Raw genomic sequence first — 16,199 nt, forward strand, 5'->3', positions numbered from 1 at the left:
CCCTCTCTCCCTATTTATTCCAGAACCCTCAACCCATCCCCCTCTCTGATGAATGGTCCAGGCCCGAAACGTCAGCTTTTGTGCTCCTGAGATGCTGCTTGGCCTGCTGTGTTCATCCAGCCTCACATTTTATTATCTTATTCCCCACCCTGTCTGCTTTCCATAGGGATTGTTCACTCCACGACTCCCTCGTCAGCTCCCCAGTCCCCACCAACACCTCCATCACACCTGGTACCTTACTCAGCAACCACAGGAGGTGCTACACCTGCCCTCTTATTTCCGTCCGAGGCCCCAGATAATCCTTCCAAATCTAGCAGAGATTCATCTTCACTTCATCTAACCTCATCGACTGTATCCATTGCTCCTGATGTTGTCTCCTCTATATCGGGGAGACCAAATGCAGACTTGAGGACCGGTTTGCGGAACATCAATGCTCTGTAACACTAACCAACCTGACCTTCCGGTTGTCATCCACTTTAATTCCCCCTCCACATCCCCTGGTGACATGTCCATCCTTGGCCTCCTCCACTGACAGACCGAGACTAAACATAAACTGGAGGAACAACACCTGATATTTCGCCTTGGGAGCTTACAGCCCAATGGCCTGAATATTGATTTCACCAGCTTCAAAATCTCTTCACCCCCCAACCTGTCCATCTTCTGACTCACCTATCCACTCCACCCTTCCCACTGACCAACCACAATAACCTCCTACCTGCACCCACTTATCTTCATCCCACCCACCTTCACCCCCTTACCTCTATTTATTTCTGGGCTACCCTCTCCTTCCCCAGTCCTGATGAAGGGTTTCGGCTGGAAGCATTGAGTTCCCTGCTCCTCGGATGCTGTTTGACCTGCCGTGCTTTTCCAGCTCCACATTTATTAACTCTTATTCCTCACCCTGTTCTGCATTGAAGATGCTTTGCTGCAGGGTGTATTCAAATTGTAAGCAGCAGGTCAATCATCTTTCTGATGTAGTTCATCACTTACTAAAATTGCATTTACATTGTACAGGAGCTGGCCTTGGGGCAATATATTTCCTGATTGCAAATGAATTCCCAAGCATATGCTTCACACTCATTAAATGAGTGAATGAGGTGGTTTAGCATTGCATTGTATTTTCTGATCGATTTATTTCCTTGTTGTGTTAACCCTTTGAAAGCGGAATCCTCACCAGGTGGATTTTTCCACTCAGTTTGCTTGCGCTAAGAATGCTCAGTTTTTTTGCGCCCTGAGTTCCTTTTCTATCCACCATCTGCAACTTGCACAATTCTCCCGTTAGCTTGCAATAAGCTGAATCCTGCTAATGGTGGGGGGATTAAACAATTCTCTCTCTCATCAGGAAGTGCCAGTCCATACATACGTTTATGATACCCTGAACTCCAGTCTGATGATCATTATTTCAGAGATAGTAGGAATTGCAAATGCTGGAGAATCTGAGATAACAAGGTGTAGAGCTGGATGAACACAGCAGGCCAAGCAGCACCTTAGGAGCAGGAAGGCTGATGCTTCAGCCCTAGACCTTTCTTCATAAAAAATGCAAAATGAAAAAAAAATTCTGAAGAAGAAGGGTCTAGGCCCGAAACGTTAGCTTTCCTGCTCCTATGATGCTGATTGGCCTGTTGTGATCTTCCAGCTCTACACCTTGTTATCTCTGATGATCATTATGTCTCATTTGTCAGTGTCACACTTTCATGTCCTAGTATGTGAGAGAACGCAAGTAAAATAAAGATATTTAAAATGCTTCACAATACCTGGATGACTCAAAGCATTTTACAGATAATTAAGTGCTTTCTGAAGTGTACACATTTATATAGGAAAAATTACATTCAGGATGCACCCGCAGATAATGTGTTTTTGTGATGTGAGTTGAGGGATAAATATTGGCCAGGACATGAGTCCTACACTTCCTCAAAATAATGGCATGTGGGTTTTGGTCTGTGTGACTGAGTGGGTTTAATAATTTAACTTGTCAGCCTTTCTGGAGCCATGCTTTTTATTTAAACTAGTATGAGAGAGGGAGACCTGAGTGATAACGGGAATCCATTTGAATTGATAAAGTTTTACGAGTAGGCAGAGTAAATATTGAGGATCATCAGCATCACCTGAAAACCTTTTACTTTTCAGTTGGTAGCAGCCCTAGTTGAAAGCAAAGACAGGAAATAGTTCTTTCCAGAGAAAGGACTTAGTTCAGAAAAGTTTGAATTGGGTTACCTCAGTGTAAGGATTTCAGTTGAAATCTCCAGAACAGAAGTGTTTGGTTAGAACCCTGAAGGGGCAATTTGTTATCAAGGAATTCGAAGTTTCATTTGTGCAACTAATCAAAAAAGTAGTTACCAAACTTTCAAGACTGGAAATTGAGAGAAACAACCGAGTCATAGAAGGCTGCAGGATGTTCGAGATAGGGAAGGGTGAAACCAAGAGTTTGACATGTTATTGTTGTTGTTGATCACAGGAGGAGATGTTGCCTTGGAGGCTTTTAAATCCCATTGAAACACTAGACTATGTAGACAGGGTCTTACGTTAACATCTCATCAAAAGAGTAGTGAGAACTCTGATAAGCAGCTTCTGACTCCCTGTTATAATGTTGAGAATCCACCCTTTCTAGCTCAGGTGTATGGGCTCACATGTATGTTTAAATAGACAATCTCCTTTCTCTATGAGGGGACTGAGCCACACTGCACACAAAGAGAAGAGGAAAAGACAAGAGAGGAAGGAATCATTAGAAATCGCTTACTTGTTACAAATAAATAATTTATTGTTTATTTGCAGTTAAACAATTATGAACTGTTCAATTCCCTTCAACCCAACTCATCCATACTGAACATGTTTCCTAACCTGAACTAGTCTCATTTGTCTACATTCGGCCCATATCCCTTTCAGTCTTGCCTATTCATTTACCTGTCCAAATGTCTTTTAGATGTTGTAATTGTACTCACCTCTACCACTTCCTCTGGCAGCTCGTTCTGTACAAGCACAACCCTCTGTGTGAAAAGGTTACCTCTCAGATCCCTTTTAAATATTTCCTCTGTTCCCTTCAACCTATTCCCTCTAGTTTTGGACTCCCCTCTCTATGACCATCTGATTTATAAGGTCACTCCTCAGCATCCTATGCTCCAGGGAAGCAAGTCCCAGCCTATCCAGACTGAGCATAGATTTGATGGGCCATGAACCTCCTCCTGCTGTATGGCTGTATAAAAGCCTAGCACTCTCTCCAGTTTCACTTCCTTATTTAAACCAAAGCAGTACAATTTCTAAAAAAAAAATCATTTGACAATTGCAACATTGCTGTTTGTAGGAATTTGCTGTTGTAAATTGGCAACTGCATTAACTGCATTATAACAATATACTTTATATATACTTCATTGGCTGAAAAGCACTTTGAGGCCCAAAGTCATTTCTTTCCTTCACTGACTGCATTTAGACATGAGGCTCGAAAGAACATTTTACTGAGCCAGGGTCCAAATAGGAGTGAGAAAGGGAAATGCAAGCGTTAGAGACAACATGGCTAGAAGGGAAGGTGGATATTGAAAACAGAAAGGAAGAGTAGAAGGGCTGAGGAACGCGGAGAGGAAAGTTTAGGAGGGAAGGCTCTGGTGACTGAAGTCTTTACTATCAGGTGGCGAGTGTTAAGTACACAGAGCCTGAGGAGCAGACTATGTAATGAACATTTAGCCAAGGAAAAGACTGCATAAATTACAAGAAAGGAACGGGCAAAATGAGGGGTTGTGAATACAGCAAACAAGTGATCCTTATGTGTATTCATAAAATATGGTAACATCAATTATCAGGAAAATACTGGAGTCAGTAATTAAAACTAGGCATTTAATAAAGTCCCTCAGAAGAAACTGTTAGCTACAATTGAAGTTAATGGAATTGAAGACAACTTATTGACTAGGTTAGAAAATTGGCTAAACAGCAGGAAATATAGTTAGGTAATAGGCAGACATTGTAAATGACAGAAAGGCTGATGTGTCCTGTAAAGATTTGTGTTGAGGCTTCAGCTATCCACTGTACTCTACCAACTTAGACTTTAAGATAGAAAGTCGCATATCCAAATTTAACAATGACACAAATGTAGACAGTCATTTAAGCCGTGTAGCGGAAGGATAAAATTAGAGCTATTGACAGGTTAAGTGAATGGACAAATGGATTTAAATATAGACAAATGTGAGATTGTCTACTTTGGACCCAAAAATGATAGAACAGATTATTTCTACGTGGTGAAAAATCGGAAACAGTGGAGGCTCAGAGATTTGGTGTCCTTGTAACTAGATCATTAAAACTATCATGAGCAGGTTCAGAAAATAATCATGAAGCTGAAAGAATGCTGACTTTTACATCGGAAGTACTATAATACAAGAGGCTAGATTTTATGCTTAAGCTGCAGCCTGACGACAATGAATATATTGGATTTAGATGGACTTATTGCAATGATACCAGATTAAGATTACACAAACTTGTGTTAACATTTCATCACTTTTCTGGAGAAAGGTTGCAAAATTGAAATACTAATTTTGTTTCTTTCTACAGACCTGCTGAGTATTTCCAGCTTCTTTGATTTTATTTCAGAGTTCCAACGATGTACAACTCAATGACTCTATAACTCTAACACCATCATCTCAGGGGAACAGGTGCAGCTATAGAGGAGACTAATAGAAGAATGTGAAATGCAAGTTGCAAAGTATTGCAGAGGTATGGCTAGATTTCCACTAGAAACTGTAAAATGTGATTCAGTCAAATGAATAACAAGATAGTGTCTGAATTATTTTATACATTAGCTGCTGAAGTTCCAAAGTCTGCAAGGACTTATTTCCAAAAAAAAAATCTTCACTTTACACAGCACTGGCTGGTCCATTCAGGATGATGGTAGTGATGTCACAGGATTGGTAATCCACAGCTCCAAACTAATATTCTGGACACATGGCCTCAAATCCCATCATAGCAGACGGGCAAATCTGAATTCAATTTGAAAAGTTTGGAATCAACAGCTACGTTAAATGGTGAAAATGTAACCATTTTCATCATTAAAAACGCAATAATGTCAATAACGTCCTGAAGGGAAGAAAGCCTGCCTTCTTTACCTGGTCTGACCTGGGTATGGATCCAGATACATAACAATGGTTTTGACTCTTTATGACCCTCTGAAATAGACTAGCAAGCCATGCAGTTCATGTGCGATAGGGATAGACAACACATACCTGGCTTGTAACACATGCGCCCTAGGGAAGGAAGAAAACAGGCTGCTTAATGTATGCAATAGTTTAGAAAGCATTTGATTGAACCATTATCGCTCAATGTTTTTAACCTACAAATCAATATGTTTGCTATGAGCCTTCAAATAAATTCCAATGATTATACTAGTCATTACTTCTTCAATATGGACAAATCAGTAACGGAGAATAATTGGAGGTAACAAGGTGTGGAGCTGGATGAACACAGCAGGCCAAGCAGCATCTTAGGAGCAGGAAAGCTGATGTTTCAGGCCTCGAACCTTCATCAGAAAGGGTCTAGGCCCAAAACATCATCTTTCCTTCTCCTAAGATGCTGCTTGGGCTGCTGGGTTCATCCAACTCCACACTTTGTTATCTCGGATTCTCCAGCATCTGCAGTTCCATAATCTCTAATGGAGAATAATTGATCATTCTACCATAATAGCCATGTTAACAAAAATAAAGTGGCCAAATTAAGTAACTCTGGCTACAAGTTCAAGTTACACTATGGGCAAGTTATGAACAAAATAGAACAGTACAGCATAGGAACAGGCTCTTTGGCCCACCATGTCTGCACTGACCGTGATGCCATTCTAAACTAATCCCATCTGCCTGCTGCATCTCTCTATTCCCTGCCTATTCATGTGTCTTTCTAAATGCTTCTTAAACATTGTTATTGTATCTGTTTCTATCACCTCACTTGGCAGTATGTTCCAGGTACCTACCACCCTCTGTGTAAAAAACTTACCTCAGACATCTCCTTTAAACTTTCCCCTGCCCACCTTAAACCTATGCCCCCTAATGTTTGACATTTCCATCCTAGGGAGAAAGACTCCAACAACCACCTATCCATACCTTCCATAATTTTATATACTTCTATCAGGTTGCCCCTCACCCCCCTTTCTCTCCATAGATGCTGCCAGATCTGCTGAGTTTCTCCAGCAATTTCTATTTTTGCACTAGATAACTGAGTAATATAAGGGTGGGGGGTGCAAGCTGTCAAAAGAGCGGATGGGGGGAAATTGAATAAGTCAACAATGCTGAAACTTTGGAGTACAAATATATTTTACTAAAATTTACAGCAAAAACTGTTTTTAGAAAAGAAAAAAGGTTCATGTACCAAATGCTACTGTTTCTACAGAACGAATATAACTACAAATAAAACCAAAAGAAACCACAAAGCTCTAAGTACAGATTCTCACAAACAAACATTGTATTTTTACTTGAAACAGGGCATCAAAAGTCAGAAATAAAAAGTCGGAAAATGGAAACATGTCCACATCTATGAAGATTGGGGTGGGGGGGCGGTGTGAAGAAAATCAGATCAATGTTTCATCAGAACTATGTTCTAGCATAAAAGGTTAAAAGGTATCCACCAACAGCTACCTTGACCTCTCTTTCTTACAATATTGATGGATCTGCTGTGGATCAATGTACAAGCTTTCAGAATTTGAAGAACTAATTATTCCGATAGTAAAGAAAAACCTTTGTTGATACTAAACAATTCTTAACACATTGGAATGGTCATCTGAGATGTAATACTCACATCACAATTTTCTTTTGATATCATGCAAAAATGTTAGGAAGGGTTTGAAAGCCCTCTTGAAAATAATAAAGCTCTATAATACTGGATCTCTCCACAAAACTCCACATGTTTCTCCCACATTTGTTTTGCCATATAGAACATATTATTAGAAACAATTTACAATAAGTGTATTCTTGCACTTTTCAATCCTTTACTGCATAGTAATTTTCTCTAGTGCCTACAGTTATATGTTTAGCACAGCCAGAATAAAAGTGTAGAGAACAACAACTGAAATTGTCAATGGTTTTATTTTTGTCTTAATGACCAATGTACAAACAGACCAATTCTGTTCATGTGGAATACCAGCTCCAAATACACTTGCCAACCAGTAAAATAAAAACAAATATGCTTACACACATTAAACAGAATATCACATCACCAAATACCACTCACTCCCACTCTTATACCTCCAATTCACTAATTTAAGGTCTTAGTGGGAATTTGCAGATTGGGTTGTGGATGCAGTTGTCCATTAGCTCGCCAAGCCTTGTTGTTCTGGGGCGTGTAGATGTTTCGTTACCCTTCTAGGCAACATCATCAATGTGACCTCTAGTCGCAGAGATGGTTTCCGGATCATATAAATCTGGAAGGAAACAGAACACTAAAGTTTCAACTAGAGGTCACACTGATGATGTTGCCTAGGAGGGTAACAAAACGTCTGCACACCATGGAACGATCAGCTCGGCAAGCTAAAGAACAGCTGAATTCACTCATTATCCAGAGTCCCAATAAAGGTTTCTTTACCCTAACTTCAATTCAATCCAAAAAAAAGCTCCTGATGCAAAAATATAATGTTATAATTTCCTTCCTTTCAAACAAGATCCATAAAAGAACAAACAGACATCGCTAACAAGAAGTCATTGGCAGTTTACTGTCCATTTCATATATTGGATTAGGTTTGTGCAAATTGTAACTGTATGTAGAAGTGCACTTTGGATGGTTGAAGCAGCTCATGTGACATTGAACATATGCCAATATCTAAACCTACAGAGGTATTTTTGGCACTAATTTTCACTTATCTCTCCTGGAAATATCAATGGAACTGATTAATTGACTGGTAATCCTCCCACCATCATTCTTAAATAAGTCCAGACAGTGAGCGGCAGTTCGTTATTTTACTAGAAGTGAAAAGAGAAAGCACAGTAACCCAAGTATGAACCTGTATTCTATGCTTGTTGAGTAGCCATTGGGAAAAGAAACTTTAGTTGATATTTCGAGAAATTATTCTGTTCTGATCACTAAGAGCATCTCTGCAAATGGACCAGCTCAGCATAGACCAGGAAATCAAATTTAGAGCTTACGATCTATGTAAATAGCAGATTATCATTTTTACTCAACATGTCCGGAAAAATTAGTAAATGGTGTTGAATAGTGCTGAATAAAAAGCATATAGAGATCATGTAGCCTTTAATTTCAACCAAAGTTTTCAAAATTAAATCAAATGGTACTTTGTTCCAAGTGAATATTCAAGAAGCTATTACTTTACCGCCAACCCATTTTGCTTGTGAAGACAGAAGAAAACTTGTCATGTATGGAAACCCACAAGGTACTGAAATGAGCCAAATGCATATTTCAACGTGAAAGCTAGGGTAGTGCATCTAGTTTCCAATTTAGTGCTTGTCCATGCAACTAGGAAGTTTTTACAAATGCACTAACACTTTGGAAAACTGTAAAGCAAGGTACAATTAACACAAATTGATTTGACAGCTAACTAAACTCTCAGATAAAATTCTCACATAGCCTGCAAAATATTTATGAGTATATGTATAAATGATATATGATCTTCATGGTTTCAAGTATATCAGAAATCATGTCCCTATCAGATAGTGTAAACTCAGAATTTTATACAAAACAATTTTTATTTATGTGTTAATGAAGGCTTTTCCTCTCCTGAAGGGAGACAGCTCCAGTTGGAGTAGACACCTATTGATGCCTTGCATAACTAGCTTTTTTTTTAGCCCATGAGCCTGGCAGGGTGAACTAACAGAGAATTTAACCATAATTTCCACAGTGTACTCTGTACTTACTCGTACTTGTACTAGTACTTACTAGTCAGCAAACCTTTCTGTTTGTGTAATACACCAAACATAGAAACATTCTTCCAGAAATGATTTCCGATAATATTCACTACAGTTTCAAAGAGCCATCAAAAATGGCTAATTGTATTTCTGATTAGTAAATGGAAAGGAATGATAACCACTGTCAGTGGGCTTGTGATCTCAAATGATTAGATTTGCACATGATGTGCTGATGGACTGATTTCATTCATTATGCATTTGTTGTTAGAATTATACAAGGAGAGGCAATCTATATGAATTTTTTTTATCATTGTGACAGCTCTACTTCCTTGTTTATCTGTTAAAAAAGAATGTCAAGTTTCAGCACTGTGGAAATATCAGCAAAATTGTCAAGAGGAAAACTACTTTCACAGTCAGCCCTATCAAATGAAGCAACCCAATGAACAACAGGCAGCTACAATGGAGCTTACCCTCGCAAAGATCAAGAAACATCTAACTGTGTTCTGTGGAGAGCAGGGGTACATTAGTCTCACTGCTGAAAACATTGATCCACACAACAATACTGATGAAATCTAAACACTACTGTTGGCTGCTGAACAAAACCTAGAAATTGCATTAACATGTCATATGTCACATGTCATCAAACTTTGATGAATAGAAAACTGATTTTCTATGCAAGATATTTCTTAATAAAATTAGTGTCTGCTGCCAAAGGGATGTTACTGTGGCCCATCCTCTGGCTGCTCAGCAATTCCTATTTTACTGGACAACATTGCATTACTGGACAGTTAATGTTTGAAATTTAATTTAAAAGCCAAAATGCAAATAGATAACATTGAAACTTCACTGCAATAGGCTGTCTACATATATTGTGTTCAGGGAATGAGGTCAGACATGGAACACAATAATCATAAAATTTCATTCCTTTGCACAAAATACCCTAATATACAAATATTTAGTCACAATTAATTCCATTAGCCACATCTGAAATGCAAGGCCAGCAGAGTCTGGGCATTGTATGCACATCATTGATAACAGGGTTTTATTCGTCATAAGCTCCCCGTCAGAAATAACTCCAATTTAAACATTAACAACAATAAAATGTAGCCAGTAACATTATTTCCAGGGAAATTGCTTGAAAGAAGTACAAATTTATATTTGGCTACCTTATTAAAACAATCTTTGCCTTCTTTGAGTGTGAATAGGTTGTCTGCCAAAAATGCAGCTTTCACATTGAGAATAAAATTTGGAGAAGAGGTAGCAATTAACCCAACCCCAATGTTACACCATACGCAACCACAACAACTTCTTTGCTTGTCAGTTACATCCATTGTGAAATTTGGTATGAGGTGTGTGCAGCTCGTCCAGTGCGAGGACACACCAGTATTTGTGTTCAAGTTTAATCACAGGCAGAGGTCTTCAGTAGGATCTGACACAACTGTCTCAAAAGCTGCAAAGCACCAAGCAGCACTTCACCAATCCTGCCTGGTGTTCACATAGCAACTTGCAGGGTGAGAATGTTCACATCCTTCTCTGGTGCAAAGAATTTCAAACAAGCTGGCTCCACTTCACAAACTGCAGTTAAATCATCATGCGGCAGATACTAAAATGTTCAGAAAATTTACATGATGACAAAGTAAGTTTATATTTAAAACAAAACAAAATCAAAACGTGGAAGCTGTTGTTTTTTTTATCATCTGATACACTCCTCTTCAGAAAGGTTAAATAATGTCTCTTCATCTTCTGTATCTGGTAAATTTCCCCACAGCAGCACATCAACACCTGAAATCAAAAAATGTCTTCCTTTTAATATTGGTGCTCAGTTTTCCAAAAATACTTACCCCATATACAAAATGACCTGACCTGGGGTCGAAAGGGCACAATTTCAAAATTTGCAGATGACTCTTAGCTTGGCACTATGGTGAACTATGAGGATGATAATGACAGTGTCCAAGATGACACAGTCAGGTCAGTGAAATCTAATGCTGAGAAAATGTGGAGTGATACATTTTGGCGAGAGGAATGAGGATGGACAATATAAAATAAATGAAACAACTCCAAAAGGGTAAGGTCAGAGGGATCTTGGATATATGTGAACAAAACATTGAAGCTGGCAGGAGAAATTAAAATGGTGGTTGAAAAGGTAGAAACCTGAATTTTAGAATTAGAGGCAATGGCACTATGGCTCTATGACAAAAGCCAGGAATTTATGGTGAACATTTATGAAACACTGGTTCAGCCTCAACCACAGTATTTGCGCAACTCCAGACAATACATTTTATGAAGAATGAGAAGGCATTGGAGAGGCTGCAGCAAATATTTAAGGGAATGGTTCCAGAGATGTGCAAGTTCAATTACATCAACAGATTGGTGAAGCTGGGATTGTTTTCACAGAATCATCACAGTGCAGAGGGAGGTTTTTCAGCCCATCATGTCAGCACTGGCTCTCTAAATGCATATTATGGCTTAATTGCATTCTCCTGCCTCTTCCCTGTAACCCTGAACATTATTCATATTCAAATATCTAAGGCTTTGAAGACTTTGATTGAATCTGTTTACACCACATTTCCAGACACGAACCACTCACTGCGGCAAAAATGTTCTTTCACAAATGATATTTACATTGTTTGCAAATCATTTCAAATCAATACCCTCTCATTCTTGATCCTTCTATAAGCAGGGATAGTTTCTCCCTATCATTATTTTGAACAGTTTAATCAAACCTACTCCTAGCCTCTTCTCTCCAAGGAAAACACCTTATCTAATATAAGGTCAAAATACTGAGATGCCGGAATTCTGAAGAAAACACTGGAGATACTCAACAGGTCTGGAAGCATCTGTGGACAGAGAAACAGAGTTAACATTTCAAGTCTGGTATAACTCTTCTTCAAAAGATTCTTCTTCTGCAGAAGAATCAGACCACTTAACTCTGCTTCTCTCTCCACAGATGCTGCCAGCCCTGATGAGGCCTCCGATATTTTCTACATTCATCCCACCTTCTCTTGTCTATCTTCAAAACTAAAGTTGCTCATCCTCGGAGCTATTCACATAAACATTTTCTTCACTCTCTCCAATGTATTCACATCATTCGCATAGTGTGGCAGAATTGCAAACTAAAAACTTTAGATACTGAAAAGGATATGGGCCTTGGCAATGTCCCGGCAATAGTACTGAAGACTGATGCTGTTAAACAACCTATACCCCATCTCCAAGCTACCAAAGTACAGTACAGCTACAACACTGACGTCTACCTGACAATGTGGAAATTTTCCCAAGTAAGTCCCATGGACAAATTCAACCTGGACAGGTACCACCCTATATGTTTTCTCATGATCATCAGCAAAGTGATAAAAGAGGTCACCGACAGTGCAAAGGAATAGCTTGCTCACCGACTCTCAGTTTGGGTTTTGCCAGAGCTACTCAGTTCTGATTCCTTTCAATCTTGAGCCAAACACAGAGAAAACAGCTTAATAAGGAGATAGTGTTCATGGCCATTCTTAACTCCTCAGATGCTGGCGCAGCTGTATCCACATGCAACAAGGCTTGGACAATACCCAGGCTTGACATAATGAATGACAAATAATTTTCACACCACATAAATGCCAGGCAATGCCAAAAATTGAATTGGGCTAGCTGTGGCTATGTGAACAGACCAGAAGTTAGGAAATCTGTGGCAAGTAGCTCCTTTCCTGTCCTCTCAATGCTTCTCTACTAACACAAGGAACAAGTCAGGGGTGTAATCAAATTCTCTCCACTTGCCTGGAAAGGTACAGCTCATAGAAACATATAAAATCAGAGCAGGAGTAAGCATTTGGCCTTTTCCAGAATTACTGTGATAAACCTTGACACATCCAGGACAAAGCAGCCCGTTTGATTAGCATCCCATCCACCACCTCTGACATTCACTTATTTGACCATCATTTGCCGCACATATACCATCTACTACTGCACTGCAGTAACTCACCAAGGATCCTTTGACAGCACCTTCCAAACCCGTAACCTGTACCATCAAAAGGATATGGTTAGCAGATGCATGGGAGCATCACCAACTACTAGTCTTCCCTTCCAAGCTGCACATTATTCTGACTTGGAATTATAGCACCATTCTAGGCCACAGCCAGAATAATATGTAGAGTTCTGATCTCTGCACTACAGGAAGAATGTAAGTGGAGTCGGTGCAGAGGAGGTTCACTAGGATGTTGCCTGGATTGGAGAACTTTAGTTACGAAGAAAGGCTGGATAGAGATAATGGGAACTGCAGATGCTGGAGATTCCAAGATAATAAAATGTGAGGCTGGATGAACACAGCAGGCCAAGCAGCATCTCAGGAGCACAAAAGCTGACGTTTCGGGCCTAGACCCTTCATCAGAGAGGGGGATGGGGGGAGGGAACTGGAATAAATAGGGAGAGAGGGGGAGGCGGACCGAAGATGGAGAGTAAAGAAGATAGGTGGAGAGGGTGTAGGTGGGGAGGTAGGGAGGGGATAGGTCAGTCCAGGGAAGACGGACAGGTCAAGGAGGTGGGATGAGGTTAGTAGGTAGCTGGGGGTGCGGCTTGGGGTGGGAGGAAGGGATGGGTGAGAGGAAGAACCGGTTAGGGAGGCAGAGACAGGTTGGACTGGTTTTGGGATGCAGTGGGTGGGGGGGAAGAGCTGGGCTGGTTGTGTGGTGCAGTGGGGGGAGGGGATGAACTGGGCTGGTTTAGGGATGCAGTGGGGGAAGGGGAGATTTTGAAACTGGTGAAGTCCACATTGATACCATATGGCTGCAGGGTTCCCAGGCGGAATATGAGTTGCTGTTCCTGCAACCTTCGGGTGGCATCATTGTGGCAGTGCAGGAGGCCCATGATGGACATGTCATCAAGAGAATGGGAGGGGGAGTGGAAATGGTTTGCGACTGGGAGGTGCAGTTGTTTGTTGCGAACTGAGCGGAGGTGTTCTGCAAAGCGGTCCCCAAGCCTCCGCTTGGTTTCTCCAATGTAGAGGAAGCCGCACCGGGTACAGTGGATGCAGTATACCACATTGGCAGATGTGCAGGTGAACCTCTGCTTAATGTGGAATGTCATCTTGGGGCCTGGGATGGGGGTGAGGGAGGAGGTGTGGGGACAAGTGTAGCATTTCCTGCGGTTGCAGGGGAAGGTGCCGGGTGTGGTGGGGTTGGAGGGCAGTGTGGAGCGAACAAGGGAGTCACGGAGAGAGTGGTCTCTCCGGAAAGCAGACAGGGGAGGGGATGGAAAAATGTCTTGGGTGGTGGGGTCGGATTGTAAATGGCGGAAGTGTCGGAGGATAATGCGTTGTATCCGGAGGTTGGTAGGGTGGTGTGTGAGAACGAGGGGGATCCTCTTGGGGCGGTTGTGGCGGGGGCGGGGTGTGAGGGATGTGTCGTGGGAAATGCGGGAGACGCGGTCAAGGGCGTTCTCAATCACCGTGGATAGACTTGTTTTCTGCGTTAACAGCAGAGAAGGCTGTTGGGAACCTTACTGAAGTGTATGAGATCTTGAGCTGCATGGACAGGATGGATAGGAAGCAACTGCTCCCACTAGTTCAAGGCTGAATAATGCGGGGTCATAGATGGGCTAAAGGGGCTCTTCTGCACTGTACAACTCTATGACGGTAACTTAATGACTATTTCTTTATTGCTGCCGCATCAAAATACTGGAAAACCCCAAGCAGTGCAGAAATTCAAGAAAGCAGCTCATCATCACTTTCTCAAGATCCAGCAATGTCCACATTTCCTGAATGAATAAAAGTAGTCAGGCTGTATAATGCACCAAATGTGTGGTGGAGGAACATTTAAGCAAAGATTTCAAAGGAGAATTGGATTAGCAACTGAAAAGAAACTGCAAAGTTACAGGTAAAGGGCTGGGAAATGAGAAAAGGTCAATTTCTCTTGCAGAAAGCGAGCATTGAAACAATAGGTCGAATAGCCTCCCTCAGCAATATAATCATTCTAAGATTACACGATTGTCCCAGCATGCTGCCCATTGTGCTTATGATCCCCTACTGATTCATAACCCTTCAAAACCCTAATCTAAAGATTCCACATAGGTCTAAAATCTTAACTCCTATTGCAAGTTCTGCCAGTTTACTTGGAAATTATGCAGTCCCAAAAGTGCTTGTCCATTCCCCAATGCTGAATCACAAGTATTTCAGTTATTGTTTCCAAACTGCATAGAGCTCTCTCCTACTTTGTTATGCCAATAATTTAAAATCTTATTCAAGCATCAACAAAGGCCCTACTTTTTTTAAAAAAATTCAATAACTGGGAATTCATTTTTTAAAAATAAAGATTCTGGGATCAGTCAGAAAGGAGCGAACTTTAGAGCTGAAATACTCCAAAACCACATGTTTTTAAAATGATTCTGAAACTGCTCTATGAAAACAAAATGGCGTTTACCTCTGAGACGTGGCTCAAAGGTCTTTAAATCCACCTGGAATTCATCCACATTACAAGAAAAACACTACTAAAGCTTCTGCAAGGTTCAGGCCATTTCCTTTTGCTCCAGAAAAGCCTGGAATTCTTTTCTGTTCCACCCAAACATGCACATACGTTTTTTTTAAACTAGTAGGTCCAATCCTTTATTTTATCAGATAGTAAACCCTTGAATTCTCCTACTGACTACCATCTACAACTTTGACTGATCTTGTAAGAAAAATACAATGTTTACATGCAGTTTAATATTCCTCCCTAGACAGAAGATGTTGATTAATTCTGGGTTACGATTTGTCGTTAATGTCTTCCATGAGGCACAACTCTTTATTGACATTCTGCAATAACGCAACTGTAAAGACTGTGGATGCTAGAAATCTGAAAGAAAAACTGAAGGCTCTGGAGTAGTTTAGCAGTGTTGTAACATCTTTGAGAGAGAAACAGAGACAAAGCTCCAACTCCATTTGAATCTTCCTTGGAATGTACTATAAAATTGTCAAAGTCATCAATATTAGCCTGAATCTGACCATGTGAGTGGATATTCTCACATGTAGTTTCCACCAAGAGAAATGGTGGCATAGGGAATAACAATACTGTAATCTGGAACCCCAGGCAAATGTTCTGTGTATGTGGCTTCAAAACTCATTATGGCAGCAAATTTCCATGCAATAGGTGGAAAGGCAGTTTGCGAGAGGAATACAAACAGTTTACAGAGAGATATTAATAAGGTAACTAGGTTGGCAAAAGGTTTGGCAAATGGAGTATAATGGGAGAAAATGTGAAGTTGTTAATTTTGGAAGAAAGAACCATATTATTTATAAGAAAAATTTCAGAAAGGTACAACACAAGGGAATTTGGAGTACTTGTGCACAAAACACAGAAAGCTAGCACATAGGGGCAACAGGTAATCAGGAAGGCTAATGAAATGAAGGCTCTTATTTCAAGGATGTTGAAG

General features: G+C 40.5%; 1 protein-coding gene across 1 annotated transcript in view; it reads right to left on the minus strand.

Moving 5' to 3' along the window:
• Nucleotides 1-7,027: 7,027 nt before the first annotated feature.
• The window catches only part of fam72a (family with sequence similarity 72 member A), a 29,155-nt gene continuing 19,983 nt past the window's right edge, over nucleotides 7,028-16,199 (minus strand). The window contains exon 4 of the mRNA XM_059653298.1: nucleotides 7,028-10,598. Within this exon, the coding sequence (XP_059509281.1) occupies nucleotides 10,510-10,598 (89 nt within the window). The 3' untranslated portion in view covers nucleotides 7,028-10,509. The remainder of the gene's footprint in view (nucleotides 10,599-16,199) is intronic.

This window comes from Stegostoma tigrinum, chromosome 21, assembly GCF_030684315.1.
Source record: "Stegostoma tigrinum isolate sSteTig4 chromosome 21, sSteTig4.hap1, whole genome shotgun sequence".
Lineage (NCBI taxonomy): Eukaryota > Metazoa > Chordata > Chondrichthyes > Orectolobiformes > Stegostomatidae > Stegostoma > Stegostoma tigrinum.